The sequence below is a fragment of the Aphelocoma coerulescens genome, chromosome 4 (genome assembly GCF_041296385.1).
Source record: "Aphelocoma coerulescens isolate FSJ_1873_10779 chromosome 4, UR_Acoe_1.0, whole genome shotgun sequence".
Taxonomy (NCBI): Eukaryota; Metazoa; Chordata; class Aves; order Passeriformes; family Corvidae; genus Aphelocoma; species Aphelocoma coerulescens.
The window spans coordinates 25,475,933-25,498,104 of NC_091017.1; the positions used below are offsets into that span (position 1 = coordinate 25,475,933).

General features: G+C 42.9%; 1 protein-coding gene across 1 annotated transcript; it reads right to left on the reverse strand.

Moving 5' to 3' along the window:
- Positions 1-8,593: 8,593 nt before the first annotated feature.
- On the reverse strand, positions 8,594-20,547 carry LOC138109539 (alcohol dehydrogenase 1). Its single transcript, XM_069013147.1, has 9 exons — positions 20,093-20,547; positions 16,419-16,520; positions 15,100-15,238; positions 12,996-13,083; positions 12,668-12,887; positions 11,712-11,972; positions 11,079-11,214; positions 10,692-10,830; positions 8,594-8,812 (listed from the first exon to the last, which is right to left on the reverse strand). The coding sequence occupies exons 1-9, from the start codon at positions 20,108-20,110 to the stop codon at positions 8,788-8,790; spliced, it is 1,128 nt and encodes a 375-aa protein (XP_068869248.1). The 5' UTR covers positions 20,111-20,547; the 3' UTR covers positions 8,594-8,787.
- Between the last annotated feature and the right edge of the window lie 1,625 nt (positions 20,548-22,172).

A 22,172-nucleotide genomic window follows, 5' to 3' on the forward strand; every position in this document is an offset into this window, starting at 1 on the left:
AGAGAGCTCAGAAAGACTTTTTTTCCCTCCAATTGCTTCTGGCAGGTGTGGAGGGAGGAGATTTGCATCACTACTGGGGTTTCCTCAGAGTCCCCTTTTTGCCAAATTGGAGCATTTGACCTGGTGGCCATCCACACCACAATATTTGCAAAGGGATTAAAAATTAAAAAAAAAAAAAGGGCGGTGAAGATGTGGCGTGGTGGACAAACCCACATGTTCTCCTGGGTTTCAGCTTTACTGTCTATGGTATTGCAGTTATTTTCACCAGAGCAACAAGGGCAGAATGTGTCAGAAGGAGACTTTTTTTCCAAGGACACATTTGCTTCACTCCTGTGTAACCGGGTTTGTAAGTGGCTTCACTCTCTCTGGGCTCTTCAGGTTCCCCCAGAGCTGTTTTCTACTGAGGCATTGGACAAGGTGATGTATAGGGGAGACAGGATGAACAAGAGCTTGTTGGAGGACAAGGCTAAGATGAGCATTGTGTATTTGGGAACTGCTTCTGTGTTTGGGAAGACACCCCATGTTTATGTGTTCAGGGACTGCCCACAGAGATTTGTGTTGGTGCTCTGACACTACTGAGTGTCCCAACCCTGTTTCATGGGCTGAGGGGGAAGGTCGGTAGCAGCTGCAGGACTTGAAGTTGTTTACTGGGTTCCATTCGTAAACTGGGCAGAAACACCAAGTGTAGTGGTTTGGTTCAAAATATCCATTACTTACTTATTTTCCTTCTGTGAGATAAGAATTAGGAGAAAGCAAAGCAGGCACAAAACTTAAAAGAATATAAAGAAGTTTATTAAAAGAACTAAAAGAAAGAAAAAAAGTAAGAGTCAGACTAAACCTTTAGAACACTTCTCTTCTCCCCGCCCTTCTCCTTTCTCCCACTGACAATGTAAAAAGACAACCCTTGAGATTTTTTCAATCAGTTTACCACCTCTATAATAATCTTTTTCAGTTCACTTAGGGAGGGGAGTCTCTCTTGCTCATGCTATGGAGACATCTCCACAAGAAGCAGTTCTCTCATGGCTTCAATGTCACAGCGAGACAGCCGCCTGGGTTGGTTCTCTGCTTGCATGTGCAAGTCCCTTCCCTCGACTTACAGCTTTCCCCACAATTGCTTTTGAGGGTTCAATCTTGAGCTAATGGGGTACCATTTTAAGGTTGAGCTGTTCAGAAACAAAGGTTCTCTTCACCTATCTCTGGAAGCATCTTCATCTCTAGGAACAGAGGTCTTCTCCTTCCCTGGAAGCAAGGGTCTTCATCACTTTCATCTCTGTCTGTTCAAGCTTCTCATCAAATCACAGTTACTTCAACATTTGCTTGTTTCAGCACAGGTACTTTTGCTCACAATTGCAGTTTGAACATTCCACCCCCCATGCTTTTATGAAATTACAATGCGTACTCTGATGTATCATAGTCCATCACCATAGCTTTACAACAGAATTTCAGCTTCTAGGTTTGAAGCATCTCCTCTTTCTCCTCTTGTGGGGTTTCAGCTCTTCCTTCTTCACTGATTTGGTGTCTTTATGGTGTTTTCTTCATGTGCCCTCACCCTTCCATTTCTTTTCACTTGGGAGAGGATTGATGTCTGCAGGCTTCATCTGTTCTGGAGGAAACTTACAACACTAAAAGGGTTAATCTCACCCAGGCCTTGCAGCTGGAATTCTCTTATTGCTGTTGGTCACCTAATTTCTGCCGGGTGGCGGCCGGAGCTCGTTTCGGTGTAGCATTTTATGGCAGCAGCCGCACTGGGAGGGGCTGGCCGAGCCGCGGGGCTGCCCGCACGGAGCAGGGCTGCGGATGGAACAGGGCTGCGGCAGCTCCAGGGTGGCTGTGTCCCGGCCGCACTGAGGGGGCCGCACTGAGGGGCTGTGCCGGGTGTCCAGCGAGCAGAAGCGGCTGAGATCTCAGCCAAGCCGTGCCGTGGCCGACCCGGCCTGGCCGCGCCGAGCAGGGCCTGGCCCAGCCCCGCTGGGGCCGCACCACGGGCCCCCAGTTACCTGTCCGAAAGCCGGCAGCAAGAGAGCTTTCCCAGGGTTTGTTCGTTCTTAACTGTGGATCACAGAGGCGTGTCAAGCTTCTTAAGTGGCTTTAAAAAGTTGCCAATATTCAAACTAGCTAGTCAATTGGTTCTGTCGGGTCTAGAGGAAGCTGTAAGCACCTCTTTACAAAAGAATCACTTCTGTGGCTGATGGAGCCCTCTTTAACTAAAAACCCAAACTATGCTAAACCATGACAAGTTGGCAGGCTGAGCCTCCAGCTCTCAGGTTCCCTGCACCCACCTCCATCTCCAGGGATGCAGCCCAGCTGCACTACCCTGCCCCAGCAGCTGTCTGAGCTCTTGCACAGAGCATGGCAGCCCTCTGGTGTGACCGTGGTCCCAGCCACATGGAAGTGCTGCTTGGCATCCAGTTCCCCAGCCCTGCTGGTCAACCCAACCTCTAGGTGATGATATGCTCCTGTCTTGGAGGTGAGCAGCTGGCTCTAGAGCAGACATGCACTTGTGGATCATTTTTGTCTGTATTTCAGTTAAACAGGGATGTTTAGCAGTTTTTCCCAAGAAATTCCTACTTTTTCATACATTTCTTTGCACACCTCTGGTAGCCTCAATCAGACCATGAGCGATGATGGTATTTAATTTCCCAGGAATAAGGAGTTCTAGAATGAAGCTTTAAAGATTTTCAATATTCAGCCTGTTCTACCTGCTGCATTAAAAAAGAAATAAATCTATCATCACTTCGAGTATGATTTATGTATCTTGTAAGAGAATTTTTTTTACTTGTCCAGAGCAATTTTTTTCACTTGTTCAAAGATGTGACAACCCCTGAACAAAATATGGGCTTGTTGTCTCCTAGGTATCTGTGTAGCACAGTTGTTTTTATTACTGGGATCTGTGCTCTCCATTGATAACCTGGAAGCATTGGAGGGGATTAAGCTGTGTGGGAATGATAATTTGGCTGTGATGCACTGTCAGGGAGCATGATCTTAAAAGCATGTAAAAATAGAGCTGCACACTGGAGCATGTGTCATTTCCTGGGGGAGTGTTTGGGTGGGTGGGATGTGGTGGGAGAGCAGAAACATGGGAGTGCTCAGTTGTATGCAAAGCCAAGCGATGTTCAGTTAAACACTGGCATAGTTTGAGGTCTGAGGAAACACCATTTGCGCTTTGTCTGGTAGTTAGTTTGTTTCTTGGGAAATTACTGGGGTTTTCGTGTCCTTTTGTGGATTTTTCATAGTGTCATCATGTACTAGTGGACAGCTGGTGCTCTGATGAGGAATGTGGTCTCTACACTCTCCCAGGAAAGCTGCTAAATGGAGGTTTACACAGAGCCGTGCATGTTGCCCGGGACCTACCTGGAGTACCTCAAAGCCAGAGAGCCATTAGGAAGGTCTGTCAGAAACCTTCTGTCCATGCTTTACAATCACACAAATTCATCTTCAGCTGAGTGTTGGTGAGGTTCTGTGGGGCAAAATGATCTGGGAAAGTAGGAAATTTTCATTGTTTCCCAGTCAGAATACACTTCATTCCTCCATGAGAAGACAGATCTAGATGGCTGCCTTATAAAATATCCCTAATAAGAATTGAATTAATGGGTTTATTATTTTGGACCCCAGCAACTATCCTAATAAAGATACTAACAGCAGGCAGATTATCTTATTATTATTATGTAATCTGCTTGGCAGATTACAACCACAAAAATGGGCTTTGCATCATCCTGAAGAGGATAGAAGTGAGGTTTGCTGTATTTTAGCTCTATTTTTCCCCCTTTTACACTGACGACTGAAGTTCAGCTCTCAATTGTTGTGTAAGTTTAGTTTATCTGCGTGTTTAAGGATCTCTTTCTGTTAAACTATAATCTCTTGGTCCTCAAATTAGGAAAATTAGGGAAAGTGAGAAGGAAATAGATTGGTGGAGTTCTGCCCTTCCATCCTTGAGGGAAGCGTGCCAGAAGTCTGAGGACTCCCATGCCTCCCACTGTTAGGCAATAGGAGGGCACCTGGTGGATGAAGGGGATTGGAAATGGGTTCCTACTTGGGGAGGTAATAAAAATTCCTCCCAACCCCCATCATCTACCCAGGTACCACTTCAGAATAGGTCGGAGGCCCTGGATCTAGAGGATCAGCCAGATGATGCAGAAGGAAATGATCTGACCAGTGGGCCTCCCAATTACACTTCATCTGTCAGACAGATCACCACCTCTAACATTAAAAAGAAGGGTAGTCATAGGTGACTCCCTTCTGAGGGGAACAGAGGGCCCCATATGTCAACTGAGAGGTCTGCTGCCTCCCTGGGGTTCAGGTACAGGATGTTACTGAGAGGCTCCCTGGGCCGATTCAGCCCACTGATTATTACCCACTGTTGATACTCCAGGTTGGCAGTGATGAGATTGAAAAGAGAAGTGTTAGGGAAATTAAAAGGGACTTTAGGGCTCTGTGTCAAGTGGTTGATAGGGCAGGAGCACAAATAGTGCTCTGCTCAGTCCCCTTGGTGGCAGGGACGAATGACAAAAGGAATAGGGGAGCCCACGTTATCAACAAGTGGCTCAAGGGTTGGTGTCATCAGCAGAATTTTGGGTTCTCTGACCACGGAGCAACTTTTATAGCACCTGGCCTGCTGGAACCAGATGGGCTCCATCTCTCTGTTAAAGGCAAAAGGTTTTTGGCCCATGAAATGGCGGAATTCATTGTGAGGGCTTTAAACTAGGTTTGATGGGGGAAGGGGATACAGCTGGGCTCTCCCAAAGCAGGCCCAAGGGGGGACAAGCCAGAGTTAGGGCTGAAATCAGCAGCCCAGCTGAAGTGCATGTATACCAATGCACACAGCATGGGTAACAAGTAAGAAGAGCTGGAAGCCATGGTACAACAGCAAAGCTATGATGTAGTCGCCATCATGGAAACTTGGTGGGACAACTCACGTAGCTGGAGCACTGCACTGGATGGCTAGAAGCTCTTCAGAAGAGACAGGAAAGGGAGAAGAGGTGGAGGGGTGGCCCTTTATTTTAGGGAGGCTTTTGATGCCATGGGTATTGAAATCAATGATGATGAAGTTGAATGCCTATGGGCAATGAGAATTAAGGGGAAGGCCAACAAGGCTGACATCCTACTGGGAGTCTGTTATTGACCACCCAGCCAGGAAGAAGTAGTGGACAAGTTATTCTACAAGCAGCTGGAGAATGTTTCAGGATTACCAGCCCTTGTTCTTGTAGGCGACTTTAACCTACCAGACATCTGCTGGGAACTTAATACAGCAGAAAGGAGGAAGTCCAGGAAGTTCTTAGAGTGTGTGGAAGACAACTTTTTGTCACAGCTGGTGAGTGAGCCCACCAGGGAAGGGACTATGCTGGACCTGTTGTTGGCAAATAGAGATGGGCTGGTGGGAGATGTGGTGGTTGAAGGCCGCTTGGGGCATAGTGACCATGAAATTACAGAGTTCTCGATATTTGGTGAAATGAGGAGGAACGTCAATAAAACTTTTACATTGGACTTCTGGAGGGCAGACTTTGGCCTATTTAGGAGACTTATTCAGAGAGTTCCTTGGGAAGCAGCCCTTAAACACAAGGGAGTCCAGGAAAGGTGGGCTCGTTTGAAAAGAGAGCTCTTGAGGGCACAGGAACGAACTATCCCTGTGTGCTGAAAGATGAGTCGATGAGGCAAGCGTCCAGCCTAGATGGGCAAGGAGCTTTTGAAAGAACTTAGGAATAAAAAGAGGATATATCGTCTTTGGAAGGAGGGTCAGGTCTCTCAGGAAGTATTTAAGGGGGTTGCTAGGGCATGTGGGAAAAAAATTAGAGAGGCCAAAGCTCAGCTAAAGCTTAACTTGGCAACTCTTGTGAAGGATAATAAAAAATGTTTTTACAAATATATTAATGGCAAAAGGAAGGGTAAGAACAACCTCTGTTCTCTACCGGATGTGGGAGGGAATTAGTAACTACAGATGGGGAGAAGGTGGAAGTGTTTAACACCTTCTTTGCCTCAGTCTTTAATGGGAAGGTGGCTTGTCCTCAGGACAACTCCTGGGTTAGCAGATGGTGTTAGGGAGCAGAATGGTTCCCCTGTTATCCAGGAGGAGGCAGTCAGAGAATTCCTGAGCTGCTTGGATGTTTATAAATCTATGGGACCAGATGGGATCCATCCCAGGGTGATGAGGGAACTGGCAGATGAGCTTGCAAAGCCGCTCTCCGTCATTTACCAACCATCCTGGCTCACTGGTGAGGTTCCAGATGACTGGAAGCTGGCCAATGTGATGACCATTCACAAGAAGGGTGGGAAGGAGGATCCTAGTAATTATAGGCCAGTCAGTCTGACCTTGATACCTGGCAAGGTAATAGAGCAGTTTATATTGAGTACCACCATGCAGCACTTACAGGATGGCAGGGGGATCAGACCCAGCCAGCATGGGTTTAGGAGGGGTAGGTCATGTTTGACCAATCTGATCTCCTCCTATGACCAGGTGACCTGCCTGGTGGATGCAGGAAGGGCTGTGGATGTTGTCTATTTGGACTCCAGCGAGGCCTTTGACACTGTCTCCCATAGCATACTCTTGGAAAAGCTGGCAGCCCACAGCTTGGACAGGTGCACTCTTTGCTGGGTTAAGAACTGTCTGGATGACCGGGCCCAGAGAGTGGTGGTGAATGGTGCTGCATCCAGTTGGTGGGCAGTCACCAGTGGTGTCCCTCAGGGATCTGTGCTGGGGCCAGTTCTGTTCAATATTTTTATTGATGATATTGATGAGGGTATTGAGTCTTTCATTACTAAATTTGCAGATGACACTAAGCTGGGAATGTGTGTCAATCTGTTGGAAGGTAGGAGGGCTCTGCAGAGAGACCTGGAACAGTTGGATGAATGGGCAGAGTCCAACAAGATGAAGTTTAACAAGTCCAAGTGCAGAGTCCTGCATTTTGGCCACAATAACCCCCTGCAACGTTATAGGCTGGGGGTGCTGTAGCTGGACAGTGCCCAGGCAGAAAGGGACCTGGGGGTACTGGTCAACAGCCAACTGAACATGAGCCAGCAGTGTGCCCAGGTGGCCAAGAAGGCCAATGGCATCCTGGCCTGTATCAGGAATAGTGTGGCCAGCAGTACCAGGGAAATCATTCTTCCCCTGTACTTGGCACTGATGAGGCCGCACCTTGAGTACTGTGTCCAGTTCTGGGCCTCTCAGTTCAGGAAGGATGTTGAGGTGCTTGGACACATCCAAAGGAGGGCAACAAGGCTGATGAGGGGCTTGGAACATAAGCTCTATGAGGAATGGCTGGGGGAGCTGGAGTTGTTTAGCCTGGAGAAAAGGAGACTCAGAGGTGACCTTATCACTCTACAACTTCCTGAAGGGTGGTAGTACGCAGGTGGGGGTTGGTCTCTTTCTTCAGGAAGCAACTGATAGAACAAGAGGACACTGTCTTAAGCTGCGCCAAGGGAAATATAGGTTGGATATTAGGAAAAAGTTTTTCACGGAAAGAGTGGCGAAGTACTGGAATTGTCTGCCTGGTGAGGTGGTGGAATCACCATTCCTGGATGTGCTTAAAAGAAGATTGGATGTGGCACTCAGTGCCATGGTTTAGTTGAGGTGTTAGGGTGTGGATTGGACTCAATGATCTTAGAGGTCTCTTCCAACATGGTGATTCTGTGAAATCACTGAACTGTGATCTCTTGTCCTCAAATCATTAAACTAGCTGGGTCACTCAGACTCTTTCTGCTAACACAAAGGTAAGTCGGTAGCAGCACACAGTCCCCTTGTTGCACAGGCTCTTCTACCCAGCTGCCATGTGAGGGCCTGTGAGCTCTTATTAGTCCATGCTGAAGATATGTCAATGTTGACCATATTTCCCAAGACAGAAATAGCCTCTGTTCCTGTTTCCACATTGCAAATTCAGAAAACAGTAAGGTGCTTTATGATTGAGTTGTTGCAAACTGTTGCCAGTAAACTGTTTCTTCTCAATTATTCATACTTAAGAAATTAAGAAGCCTCCCCTTTGTATAATGGAAACAAAAACCAATACTTGATGCATATTCATATTTCTTCACATTGCTTCCCAAACATCAGAGACACTTGTATAAATTCGCCAAAGGTCTAAAACCATACTGATCAACAACTAAAACAACCCCAAAAAAGAGGCATAAAGGTAAAAAATACCCAAAACACCAAATATAAACCACAACACAGAACAACACATCAGTTTTACATAAAATGTTTGGGAGTGTTAATCTGGTAAAATACTGAGTGGTGAGACATTCTCCAGTTCCTAAGTCTGTGATTTACTTAAATATCATTTACTGAAATTATTAATTCAAACACGTGGTTACCATAAATTTTAATTTCTGCTGTATCATTCCTTGCCTATTAGGCACTGGAATGATACAGTCATTCAGGACAGATACACAGTTCTAACTTAGAGTTTTACTGTGCTGAACTGCATGTACAAATTTCTTAAGCTTGCAGTGTTATGGAAGCCCAAAGAAACAGTTTCCTTCATTTTTATTTTATTGAAAGATTGCATATTATAAGTAATTTTTAAAAATCCAAACTTCTTGTAGCACCTGTGATTCATAACTGGCTGTTTAAAAATTGCAGCACAATATGAAGGATTTAAAACAAGAATGAGGAGACAGAAGGAAAAAGATTGTTTTATTTATAAATGCTGTGCTTGAAATGTGGGGTTTGAGCTTGATTCTTTTATTCAAGGGTAGTGGTAGATCTTTCAGGAAAGTCTTGGTTGGCATTTGGTATAAGTTGTATTGGAGGATGGTGAAGTTCGTACTGATGAGCCATCTGCTGCTTAACATCTGGGAATACTAAAACATCAGGACACTGCGGATACTGCAATATAAAATGACAAGTTAGTGACTAGAAAATCCCCATGGCTAACATCAGCAGAACACTTCTGTTTTCTCTGATAATCTGGGCTATTGCTGCCAAACAGGGTACTCCCTCCCTGCCTGCCCCCTGCCCCAGCTTGCAGCAAATGACAGAGAAGATGTGCAAACTTTGCTGCAGATGTAGAAAACAAAATTCACAGAAGACTGCAAAGCTTTCACTGATGAAGCCCAGGGCTCCTGGTAATTAATTACCAGCTACAGCCTGAGAAGTTCCTCAGAGAGGGGCTTAGACTCATCTTTCCCATTACAGGGTAACTGGTACAGCTTATTCTGCACTGCAACACTGAAGTATTATACTCCATAAAAATGATCATCTGCAACATGCCTCCATCTTCAGGCTGACAACCTAGCAAAGCTGATGGCATCTCTGTCCTCACCACTTTCCCATTTGTTATACTAAGAACTAAAACTAACATTTATAGTCTATGTAAAATAAGGACAGTCAAAAAATGAAGTGTGTGCTGCGTCGTTAGAAACTGAAAACAAACCTCAGGGCCTGAAATTCTTCTGTTACTTGCTTTTTATAATCAGAGCAAGTAACACCTAAAATAACTGCTAGCAAATGACAATTAAAAGAAAACATGAATGTAATTCTCCAGCCTCTGTAAGTTATAAACATCTAGAACTTTCAAAAAGGGTCCCCTCACATACTGAGATATACAAATGCATTTCCTACTTCTGCCAAGGACAATTTTCAATTCCCATTGATGCCCTGAAGATTTTTTGCCTTTTCTTTTATACCCCTGTTATACCTTTTTAGAGCTTCTGTATTAGTGCTTTTTGCCTACGTTCTTGGACTTGTTTGTTCAGCTAGGAGACAACATTTTAGAAGCTTCGTAGGTAGGGGTTAGTGTGCCCCAGACCCCAAGGTCCTCTCCAGAACACATTCTGTAAACTGAGATAGAACCATCCAGGGGAAGGTTCCTTGAGGAAGGGGGGGCTCATTCAAGCCTCTCATTGGGGAATTTTTGATAGATATGCTAAGTAGTAAGACCTATAATGTTATACCAGATCTTTTAGGGGTGTGCATTGCAGTGTGCATTTCAGTGCATTCGACCTGGACATAGTGCACCTAAGGATCCTTAAAATAAATACCAAGGTAAAATCCCTTTTCCCTTCTCCATGTATGACTCTTGATTTTAAGACCAGGAAAAGGCATCACCATGGGGAATCTCATCAAATTTCTCTATCAAAAAATATTCCCAGTTTCAATACCCTGTGAAAGCAGATTCTGACCTGAACTTTCACAATATTTGAGGAAAGCACAAAACCTAAATTCTGAGTTTGCAATGTATATATATATACACCAAGTACTTTCCCTTTTTAAAAGCTCTGAAGTTCAAGAAAGTACCCAGTGACTTTAGGACCAATTGGATTGGGACTCTATTCCCTAACTCACAAGAGGAACAGGCTATTTCTGTGTTCCTGCTCCTCATCCTGAAATGTTTCTTGGATTATGATGTAGCTAACCCCTGGCACTCTACAGCTTGGCACTCCCATGCTCCCTTGGTTGCGTGCTTTTTTTTCCAATGGGTATTGGGAAGAGACTTCCTCAATTGAGTAGTCTTTTCTCCCTTTGCCAGCCAGTGTCTTTCCTCCAACTAGAGTCTGAAAGTTCCTCTGCAAGGGCCCACTGCATTTCAAAAGCTGAAGGTTTGCTGCCTTTATTACTCCAGCTGCAACCCATGGGAACACACTGGGAGGGATTAAGGGGCATGGTGGCCTGTGTTACCCATTCTCTACCAGAAGTCAGACTTTGTCTTACCATACATCTCCTTTAGGTTATTTATACAGAACCTTTACAATGAAACAATGTTTACCTCTTTCCTGTCCTTAGCAGATCAAATCCTTCATTGATCTTTGTCCAAGGAAGTGTGTGAGTTATTAATGGATCCAGAACAAACTTTTTCTTCATGTAGTCAGCAACCAGTTTAGGAACTGCATCTTTACTCTTCCAGCCTGAAAAAAAACCCCACAGACAATGCATAGTGATATTAAATGCTTCTGAAAATGCACAAAACCCAGGGCAGTTTTTAGATAAACTTTCTATAGCAGAGTAACAGGATGAAATGTTGCAACATGGCTTTACCTTTGTAAGACAGGGTGCCAGCAGGAAACACATGGGATAAAGCACAGCTGTTCCACAATCATTCAAGATGATTTACAAATTTCCCAAGCCAGTTAAATCACATCTTTCCAAGTCTTACCTCCAAAGACGGAGCCTTTCCAGCTGCGACCAGTGAAGAGGAGCATGGGATCAAAAGTGACCTTTTGTTTTGCAGGGGGCACACCTACAATCACACTGACTCCATAGTTATACTGGCAACAGGCCAAGGCTGCAGTCTGCATTAGAAACAGAGGGACACCCAGAGTCAGGCAAGATTTGTCTTTGGGGCACAGAAGTTTGAACTCCATCTCCTCCTCTCAGGACTCTGCTTGCAATTCATTTTTTGTAACCACGAAATTAATTTTTTGAAATCACATCAAAAAATGTCCATTGTATCTGCTCTCATTGGTTAGGTATGTCCTGGCTTTGCTCTCCTTCCCCATTTTGTCTAAGCCATTAGTGATAAGCCACAGTTGGAGAGCAGATAATGAGCTGTGTGAAATGTAGCCACCCTGGTTAGGCCAGGGCACTACAATGGCGTTCCCTTTTCTAAATTTCTGAGTATGCTTCTGTCCCTGCATCTCAGTGGCCAATAGCTGGACTTAACAGGTTTGAAGTTAGCTCAGTACTTCTGCCAGGGGCTCCCAGCTCCTCCTCCTCGGTGCTTGGTGGCTTGGTGAAGAGAGTGCTAATGTGCTAATGCCTTGTGTCACCCCATCTTTAGGTTGCATACCATGGTATCTGCATGCCCGATGACCTCAAAGGAATAGTCCACGCCCTGCCCAGTCATTTCCATCAACACCTCGTGGATGGGCTTATCGAAATCTTTAGGGTTGATGCAGTCAGTGGCTCCCAGCTCCTTGGCCTTGGCAAACTTGTCCTTGTTGATGTCCACGGCAATGATGCGGGAAGCTCCAGCCTCCTTGCAGCCCATGACAACAGAGAGGCCAACTCCTCCGAGGCCAAAGACGGCACAGGTGGAGCCTGGTTCCACCTATAATAATAACCACATAAACATGGCACATTGTTACAGGCTAGGGAAAGTACCATGCATTTCCTCATTATCAACATGATTTCACTTAAGCCACTTCTTGCAATTTAGAGATTACCCGCTGAGAAGGAATTTGCACATGCACACCTGCTAGTGCAGTAGCCAACTATACTGTTATAATCTACACATGACTAAGAGAAACTGTCCCTAAAATACATTTCTGAGACCAGAATTCTGTTTTCATTATATGTCTCAGCTTCGGCTTAGACACACCTTTTTTTTAATGATGCTTTATATTCCAGTTGTGTTAAAATCTGTAATGTCACTCCACTGTAGACAGGGCCAACTCTAAAAGTCACATTCATGAATTGCTACAAATTGAGTGTTGCATATATAGGCTTCTATGTATTCCTAGACTTCAGTTACAATGAACTCTGTTGTAACATTTTTCTAGGGGTGATAAAGCTATGAGGGAAAACTTTATAGATGGTAATAGGTAATTTTACTGGATTTTGAATTGAAGACTTCTGAGTACCCTAGAGACAGAATCTGAAATAGGTAAAGAAGCAGTATCTTCTTTCCACACTGAACTAAACAGAGTCAATACTTCCTGGCTGCCATGCTGATGATCCACTTGCAGGCCACACAGTCTTGAACAGATCCCATAAAATATCAGAAACACCCACCACCATATTTACCTTGGCAGTCTGCAGAGCAGCTCCATAACCTGTTGAAAATCCACAGCCAATTAGACAAACTTTGTCCAGAGGAGCAGCAGAATCGATTTTGGCCACAGCAGATTCATGCACTACTGTGTATTCAGTGAAGGTACTTGTGCCAATAAAATGGTGAATTGCTTTTCCTTTACAGGTGAATCTAGTGGTGCCATCAGGCATTAATCCAGCTCTTGTACCAAGGCTGTTTGAAAGACGACCAGAAATAACGGCAAGTGAAATTTTTTGTGTGTAATCAGATTTGTATAAAGTAAAATCTAATTAGGGTTGTAAGTAATCCAGGAAAACTCACTCAGTTTTACTGCACAGGTTACCCTTGGTGTTTAAGCAGCTCTTGCACTCCCCACACTGTGGAACAAAGAGTGGAATGACCTTGTCTCCTAGGAATAAAACAGTAATGACAAAGGATTACAAAAGGCAAACAAGAAGCATGCAGGTAAGAACATGAAGCGAGTGTATTTAATCCCTAGGTAAATGTGCACTAGGAGTGCAGTGATGGTTTTATTTCCTTCTGCTGTAATGAACCATCTCTGTGTTTTATATAAAGGACATAATTAGGGCAAATTTATGACAAGTAATTTTGATATGCAAAATTCCCGGTGTCTTTCCACAGAACTGAGTCAGACCTATGTCATAAAATCACATTATCTACTGACGCTTCTGAAGTACTTGCTCAGCAGTTTATTGCATCTCCTGTGTAAAAAGAAGGTAGTCATACACCTTCTTTTAGTAAAGAAATTGAGATAAAAATTGACATCCACTAAAACAGCAGATTGGAGTGCCAGGATAATAGGGCTGTAAACTGTGCATACAAAGAATGGGGAATTAAGCATTAATTTGCCAGTCCTTTTGAGCATCTTTGCTATATAGCAGTCCTCTTACTGTTGCTCTGAGTAAAGGCAGGTAAAATACTTGTCTGAGAAGCAGTGGCACACACAAGCTAAGCCAACATCTCTAATTAACAAAGTAGCACATAGCTTCCCAGTGCAATTTTTTACCCCTGTGCAATTTCCACAGCAATAATATATAGTAAATATCTAATAATCTCTAAACAGGTATTTCCTAATACAGATTAGTTTATGATTTGCCAGTTTTAAAATGTGGCTAATCCTTGACACATTGAAAGTCAAGGGAAATTTTTGATTTCCACTAAAAAATGAAAAATGCCGACAGAACATTAAATGCCCCCACTACCTCAACCCTGAGTTAACTTAGAACTGTGACATGGGCTTAGTAATCAATTTGCTAAAGAAACGTTGCACAAGTTGAAGTCTTATCTCAGAATGTGGAGGTGTAAATTAAGCAACATCTGAGAAATATGATTCTGTGCATGTATGTCTTCAGGCCTGCTATTTCAGCTCACCTGGAAACACGGGGCAGCTAGAACTAGACAACAGAGAGATTTATGAACCGAGACATAAGAGAAAAAACAGCTGGAGCTATCACTAAAATTTGCAATATGCATTTTGTTTGGAGTTAAAGCAGAAATCTGTAATAAGAATTTTTCTTATACATACCAATCTGCTTTGGACAAACTTTATACTTGTCAGTATGGACAAAGACACTGGAAATACAGAGATGTTAAAAGTGAACTACTCAGGTATCGTAACAAACTGCCTGGAAATTGAGAGATTCTGTGTAGATTTTTTTCACTGCATATTTTCTCTTAAAATTTAGCCCTTGTTAGAATTTTTTCAGTCCTATAAAAGTGTACAGGAATCACATCTCATCTTGCAGCAGTTGGCTGAAAATTGTCATCTTTCACTATCTATGCGCTGTGGTTCAAAGAGAATGTAGGGAGAGGAGCAGCTGGTCCAGATGAGCATCCTCAGAGCAACTCAGCCCTCAGGAAGCAGTGCTGCCTCACCTGCACTGGTGCTGCCCACATGCAAAGCCTGCAGCAGGGTGGGCACCCCTGTTTTGCCCTGATGCTTTTAAAAGACCTAAGTTCTGATCTGCTGAAGTCAGTGGATTATTTAGGTGTTAGGAGAATTAAAAGAAGGTGCTTTATTGTGTAGCGCTTTGCCTTATTCTTGAGAAAGGTGAGCTGTATAAATGGTGTTCAAAGAACCTGCAGCTAACGCCTGATTTCATAACAACAGCAAAGACTCTACATTCTTAGTTGCATGACAGAAAAAACACTACATATGTGGAAAGCAAGCTGCTGATGTTTTTGCCAAAACCAAAAGAAATTGAGTAGAAAATCTGAAAGTAAATCAATATTGGGAACACAGAAAGGTGCAAACAGCAGGTTTATATCCTTTGAGGTACCCTTGATGAAATTGAAATTGGAATATTTTCCTGTGCAATAAAAATATTCATGAATGTAATAATCTTTGATTTCAGGAGGAGTCTGGAAACTGAGCACAGGGTTTGTTTCCAGTGCTGTTTCATACCTGGTTTGATCAAAGTCACTCCTTGTCCAACACTCTCCACAACACCAGCTGCTTCATGCCCAAGAATTATTGGAAAAGGCATAACCAGTACACCAGTTATCACATGGTCATCGGAGCGACAGATCCCAGTGGCCATAATCTGATTTACAGGAAAGACAAGAATATTTCTGCATTTAACTATGTCATGTCATATGCGGAAGCGAAATTGTATTTTACATTTGGAGAAGCCACTTGCTCCCCTCCAAAATTCAATATGCACACAATAAATCTACAGGTAAAACAGATTTGGGTGTGATTTAAGACTTTTGTGGTATGTATTAGTCTTTAATCTACAGGGCAAAGCTCCTTTGTGAATGTTTGCTATGCAGTACTGAGCTCTATAGGGAGTCGGATGGATTTTCTGTAGAACGTTCTAGCAATACAATTGTATAGGGAGAACAGAATAAATGAAATTATTCCTACTATTTATAGATAAATAGATAAAAAGAAAAGTGTGTAATATTATGTAAATGTAAAATTATGTAAATACAAGTTAACCATCACATAGTATTTATAAACATAGAAATATTGTGCATATTTTATATTTATTATGTTTAGATTATATGCCAATATATCCTAGATATTGTATATAAATGATGTATTATACAATGATTTTTTATTCTAAATAATTACATAATAATTCTATTATTGTATTGTGTATATATTTTAAATATTTGCATATGTTTCATTAAAAGAATTAGGCTACACATAGTATTTTAGATGATATTTTGCCTTTTCTTGCAGCTAGAAGAGCAGTATTTCTTTTGAAACATTCAGGTATGTATTTACAACTTTTATTCTGACAAATGGATTTGTCAACCCCATGAGAGGGTTTTCCTCATGTGTATAACACTTGAAACTGCTCGTAAATGAAGGCAGCTGCTGAATTCCACGGAGGCCAATATCCAGGTAAAAGACGAAGCTCCCAGCCCTACTGAGCTATTTCCTAGCACAGGTTCAATCAAGTGAAAAAATTTTCTTGCTCCACACTATAGGAAATTCTGATTTTTGCCTTGTACTGTAATTTTTTCAGCCTGTTAAAAAAACAGATGTCAGTTAATATAAAATCCAACACTGATACCTTATTTTTTAAAAAAAAAAAAAGAACTTAATTATCAAATTTAGGACTTTGAACATGTTACATAGGAGCTCACTGATTAGTAAGTACTTACTAGTAGAATGTTTTCTGACTGGGTCTTAAAAATTTATAGGACTAATTCTGATTAAAAGCAGGATAGAATGCAAGTCATAGGAGTTGTTTTAAATTTTATTTTTAGTACCTTTATGCGAACTTCATGTTCTTTTGGTGGGGCAACTTCCACTTCCTCAATACTGAACGGTTTATTGGCTTCCCACAGCACTGCTGCCTTGCATTTAATAACCTGCAAACAGAGCAAAGAAAACAGGAATGGCATTTGCATTTTCAAGTCATCACGCAGACAGATTCTTCCGTTTCTGCATGTGAAGCTCCTGCTCATATTTGTGGAGAAGAGAGGGCAAACTACAGGGAAAAAATCCCAAACAAAACAACCAAAAAGTCAACACCAAAGGTCAGTGTAAGCCTATTTTTTCACCCGTGAAGATCATGTCTGACTTTGCTCATATTTCTGTCACATCAAGTTTTCAGCTGCATGTGTAATAGTCTCTAGGAAAACAGGATACCTTACCCATTCTCATTGCTCCTTTGCTCACTTCCTTGGTGGATTTCTTTTGCAGTGTTGAATTACTTGTCTATATTTGTACCTTCTTAAAGATGGCACACTAAATGATGTTACTTCTCAGGCTGTGATAAAGTCTGTATTGCCTAGAACTGCCTGTGTTGGGAACTGAAATTGCTAAAATGGAATTCAGAGCCTTGTACAGATTTATGAACATTCTAGTAAAGCCCAAGTTCAGCCATGAGGCGATGGCTGAAAGGGCACCTCTGCAAACTGACGTACCACTCCACAGAGGTTATCTGAAACAGTCCCTTTAGTGTATATTATCCATGCTACAGTACCCTCCTTCTCAGAAGGGATGTTTAACTCAGGTGGGGTTACTACCCAACTATCCAAGACAGCTTTTTTTTTCTTCTGTTGGACTAAAGTTTGTCCATTAACTCTTCAGCTTTGTCCTGGTACTGACAGGCTTTAGGGCTCCTCTGGCCATCTGCCACTGAGAGAAAAATGCCCTCAGAAAAGAGAGGAGCATTGTCCACACCTCATCCTAGGCTCTCAAACAGGTTTCCTCCCTGCAAGCCTAATCCTAGTGTATTCAAAACCAGTGGGACCTCTCTGTCCCCATAATTGCTGTTCTTCCATGGAGGTGTTTAAAGATCTCATCCTAGTTCTTTAAACAGCCCCAGGCCCTGACATACGATTTTCCGGGGTGACACATTATTAAGTCCTCAGTCACTCTCTTAAGTCTATTGACTGCAAGTTTTCAGGTGGCATTATCTTGAGAAAGAAATGGAGGGGAATCAAGCCCATGATGCAAGAAGTTTAGCACATGCACGTTTATCCTGTGTAACTGGGACAACTTAACATCAGTGTGCTGCAAAATTCGCAGGGGAAAAAACAAACAAAACAAATTTGTAGTATCGAAGGCTTTTGAAGTAGTAGAAATAATGTCTGATTATCCACAAACTGAAAACTGGTAACAAAGGAAATAATTACTAGGAAACGCTAAACATATGAAATAAAATAGCGGACTTTCAGCATCTAGACACAGAGTAGGACGGGCACAATTCTTTTGTCCTGGGGTGACTGTGTGATACTGCATTCTGTATCGTCTGCCCTGTGCCAGACATGAGTCCTGTGCCTTCTTGTGTCTTTAAGCTGTTTCTCAGGAGAGGGGGGAGAGAAGCCAGGCGAATTTTTCAGAGCGGTTTGTGCTCAAGGACACACACACTTCCCTGCGTTCCTGTTCCTACAGAGCCGAGGAAGCACCTTCCTGCTTTTTTCCCAGCTCTTGGCTCCTTTTCTTGGGAGAGAGAGAGAGAATTAAAACTCTTTGCTTTGTAGCTAGCCTGCTAGCTGAGGCAAGAACTTTTCTCGGGACTGTTCTGCTCCGGTCTGGAACAACATCACCGGGAGGCCCCACACCGTGGCCCAGAGGGGGCCATGCCGAACCCCAGCTCCAGAGAGGGCAGAGCCACATCCACAGAAAGGACTCTGAAATCTACCCAGGTTTCTTCTCCACAGCGAGAGGTTTTATTATTTAACATTATTCACTCTTTTCTGTGCCTGCATGCACCCTGCTTGTTAAATAAATAGGGTTTTTTTCACTTTCCTCTGAGGAATTTTTTTTTTCCCGAACCTGGTGAGGGAGGGGCTGCTGAAATCTGCCTTCTATTAGAGGATACGTTGATTTCAGACATTTTCCTCCAAATTTATCTCAAACTGGGACAGCTTTGAAAAAAACTGCCTCAAGAGATATTTGCACTAAATTTACATTTAATGTTTAGATGCAAGTGTGATTTGTGAAAAAATCACAAGTGTGGTCAAAGGTCACATTTCAAAGGGCACCATTTTCCAGGACACTTACTTTAAAAAAAAAAAGGCAGTTTATGTATTTATATTGTATTCCACATAGCACAGTGGTGATTTCATGACTTGCACATGCAAAGCACATATAGTGTTTCTAAGAACAAAGGTGGCCAAAGTTGGATTGCCAAGAACAAACAAATCTCTCCTGAAATTCGACTTTGTATTATTTAGTCCTTGTGAGCTTTTACAGATTGGAACACGATCCCACACCTGCAGCAACAGCACTCTATCACCCACTTCATCTGCTAAGACAAGCATGGGCTTAACAGTTTTTTACTCTGCTCATGTGTTCTACCAGCCATGTAAGTTACTGTGGCAGAGGAGGGCAGGTGTAGAAACACACCCTTGTACAGGACACAAGAACTATGCTGCTTGGTTACATAAATTGCACTGTAACACCTGTGTTATTCCAAGACAAACACAGTGAAATCGAGGCAGTTAAGTTACATCGCAACACTTCATTTACCATGCTCCGTTCAATGCTGAGTAGAGGACTGAACTTGGCAAATTTAACTACAAGTGAGCTACAATTAATTTTGCACTTGCAGTAACTCAGAGTTAAAGAGAGCATTTTTTTTCCTGTCTGTCATTCTGTTTGGTTTTACAATAGCGAAGACAGCTGGCAGTAACAGCAAATGATCCTGGTACTTTCTTAAGGCACATTCTGGCAAGATACATGCTTTCAGTTGTTTTCCATTTCTAGTTTCTTGTCCCTTAACCCCTCTTGCAGGTCCCTGGGTGTACATTAGCATCTTGCCAGTAGTGCAAGAAAGAACATGTATTGGTATTAACCTCCATCTCTCTTGTCATCTAATTTCTAGGAAAGATGTAACTACTCACTTCAATTCCAGCTCAGTATCGCATTGCACGCAAAATTTACTTCTGGTCTTTGTTAACAAAAGTTTGGGACTTGTTATACACATATTGAATTTTAATGACTGTCCTAACATCAGCACAATTCACCCCAAAATTTAACACAATATTAACTATGTCTTTTTTCTGGAAAAATGAGCTGATATGAATTATAAATAAACTAAAAATAGTTTAAATTACTGTAGGATCTCAGAATGGAAACTGGTAGAGCAGATAAATACATGGATCTAAACACTTAGTACATTCTATCATATTTTAAACTATCAAATCAGAGATTAAAAGTAGTTTGCTATCCCAGAGGGGATGTTATTCTTATTCTGGTGCTGTTATCTTGTCTTGCTTCAAATAAACTATTGCCTTGAAGAGTTAATAACCATTTCCTAGGAAAGTACAGCAACCTGCAAATAAAAGCAGCTCTTCTGTACCAGCTTCATCCTAAACTCTAATCTGTGCTATACCACCAGGATTTACGGTGTCCCCACAAAGAATTCACATTCAAAAATGCATTACTCAGCTGCAGCAAAGAAACTTTCCTAATACAAGCTGTTGCTTACTTTGCCTGCTGTGCTCATGTTGACTGGTGTGTCTGTTTCGACTCTTGCCACTGCTGGTTTCTTGCACCAAGAGCTCAGTCAGCCCCAGAGCAGCTGGGTTGCTGGTACCGCAAGTCCTCTTCAGCACACTGGAAGCCGGTTGTGTGAAGCGCTCCTGCAAGTGGACTGCTCTGATCTTTTAGCCGAGCCTCCCAGCTCAAGAGTCCCACCCCTTAATCAGAAAAAGTGCTAGGATCAGAGTAAACCACTCATCTGATGAAACCTCACTCTTTCAGTGCTTCTGTCTTCTTGATTCCTCTGTCATGCTCTTTCCTACCCTTTTTTGCAGCCCACCTGTGGCTGCCCTCAATGACATGGGACAAAAGCAACAGCCCTGGCTGGAAGCTATTTCCCTTCTTCCACCTCCCTGAGAGCTGCTCTCCAAACCCACTGCTCTCAGTGGCACTGTAGGTGCAAAGAGGAAAGGGGAGAGTGGTTCTTAAACTCACAGCAGCAGGGACACAGTGAGAACATGAATGCTTTGCTGATGAACTCGTCACACAACAGCCCAGCTCACGTATTAAAACATGGGATTGTGCAAGCTGCTTCAGAAACATACACTGACTGTGCAGCTGCAGCTGTCCCTGCTCCTGAGTTCATAGTTTTACAGTCCAGCTACTCATTAATCTGTTGGAATGGCTGTCACTTCACTGTGTCCAAGGACAATGTGCCAATCATGCTGATGGGAAAACTAAAGTCAGTAAGTCAGAAGTGCTGCTACAGAATGTGTTTCTTACCACCCTGCTTGATCTGTGAGTGTCTGACCCATCAATACCTGTGAGCACAGCCCCCATCACTGCTCACATGCCCACACATTTGCCCTCTCCTGGCACTAAGTGCTGGTGCAAGGGATTGAGTGGACGTCAGCACTGCCTTTCCTGGGGACTTCAAGCCTCATCTATTTTTATATTACACCAAGCATTCTGAAATCAAGATTTTTCCTTCAGAAACAAGTGTAAAAGAGATAAAATGCTGCATATAATCTGCATATAAGTAATTACTAAGTATAGCACTTTTTCATGTTTACCTGTATGACTATAATTAATTCCAGAAAAAATTCTTCTCTTCCCTAGTCATGCTGACTGCACTATTTCTGATCCAGGCCAGGATGCCATTTGCCCTCTTGGCCACCTGAGCATGCGCTGGCTCATGTCCAGCCACTGTCAACCAGCACCCCCAGGTCCTTTTCCTCCAGGCAGCTTTTCCCGTAGTGCTGCCTGGCGTTGTTGTTACCAAGGGCAGGACTTGGCACCTGGCCTTGTTGAACTTCTGTGCTGGCTTTGGCTGGGGCAGAGTTAGCTTTCTTCACAGTTGCTGGTTTGAGACTGGGTTTTAGATTTGTGCTGAACACAGGACTGATAATGTAGGGATGTTTTTGTTATTGCTGAGCGTGGTTTACAGAGCAAACACCTTTTCTGCATTTCATATGGCCACACTGGTGAGGAAATTGGATGTGCCTGGGAGGTTGGGAGAAGACACAGCCTGGACAGGTGACCCAAAGTGACTAACGCGCTATCCCAGACCACATGACATCATGCTCAGCATATAAAGTGGGGGAAGAAGGAGGAAGGCGTGGACATTTGGAATGATGGCATTTGTCTTCCCAAGTCACCATTACACATGATGGGGCCCTGCTCCTGTTAATGTATTTATAGGAATATTTTTTACTTTTTAATGGCAGTAACCAGATTAAGTTCTAGCTGGGCTTTGGCCCTTCTAATTTTCTCCCTTCAAAAACTCAAAATATCCTTGTAATCCTCCTGAGCTCCCAGCCCTTTCTTCCAAAGGCCATAAACTCTCCTTTTTCTCCTGTGTTCCAGCCAAAGCTCTCTATTCCTCTCAGGAGGTAAATCACCTAGTGATTTGCACTTCCTAGAATAACTTCTATCAGAACGAAGTATTTCTAGTCCACTCTATTCCTCGATATTTATCTTTTTCCTTTCTTCCCTTCTTTTGTACTTGATTTTAGAGGTCTTTTTCAACCTTAATGATTCTATGATTCTTCTAAAGTTCCCATCCCTTTCCTTAGTGGTTTATTTCT

Coding starts and splice junctions, on each gene's coding strand:
- LOC138109539 (XM_069013147.1), bottom strand. Junction 15,239..16,418: donor AACATGAAGTTCGCATAAAG/GTACTAAAAATA, acceptor CCTGTAAATCAG/ATTATGGCCACTGGGATCTG. Junction 11,973..12,667: donor CTGCTCTGCAGACTGCCAAG/GTAAATATGGTG, acceptor TTATTATTATAG/GTGGAACCAGGCTCCACCTG.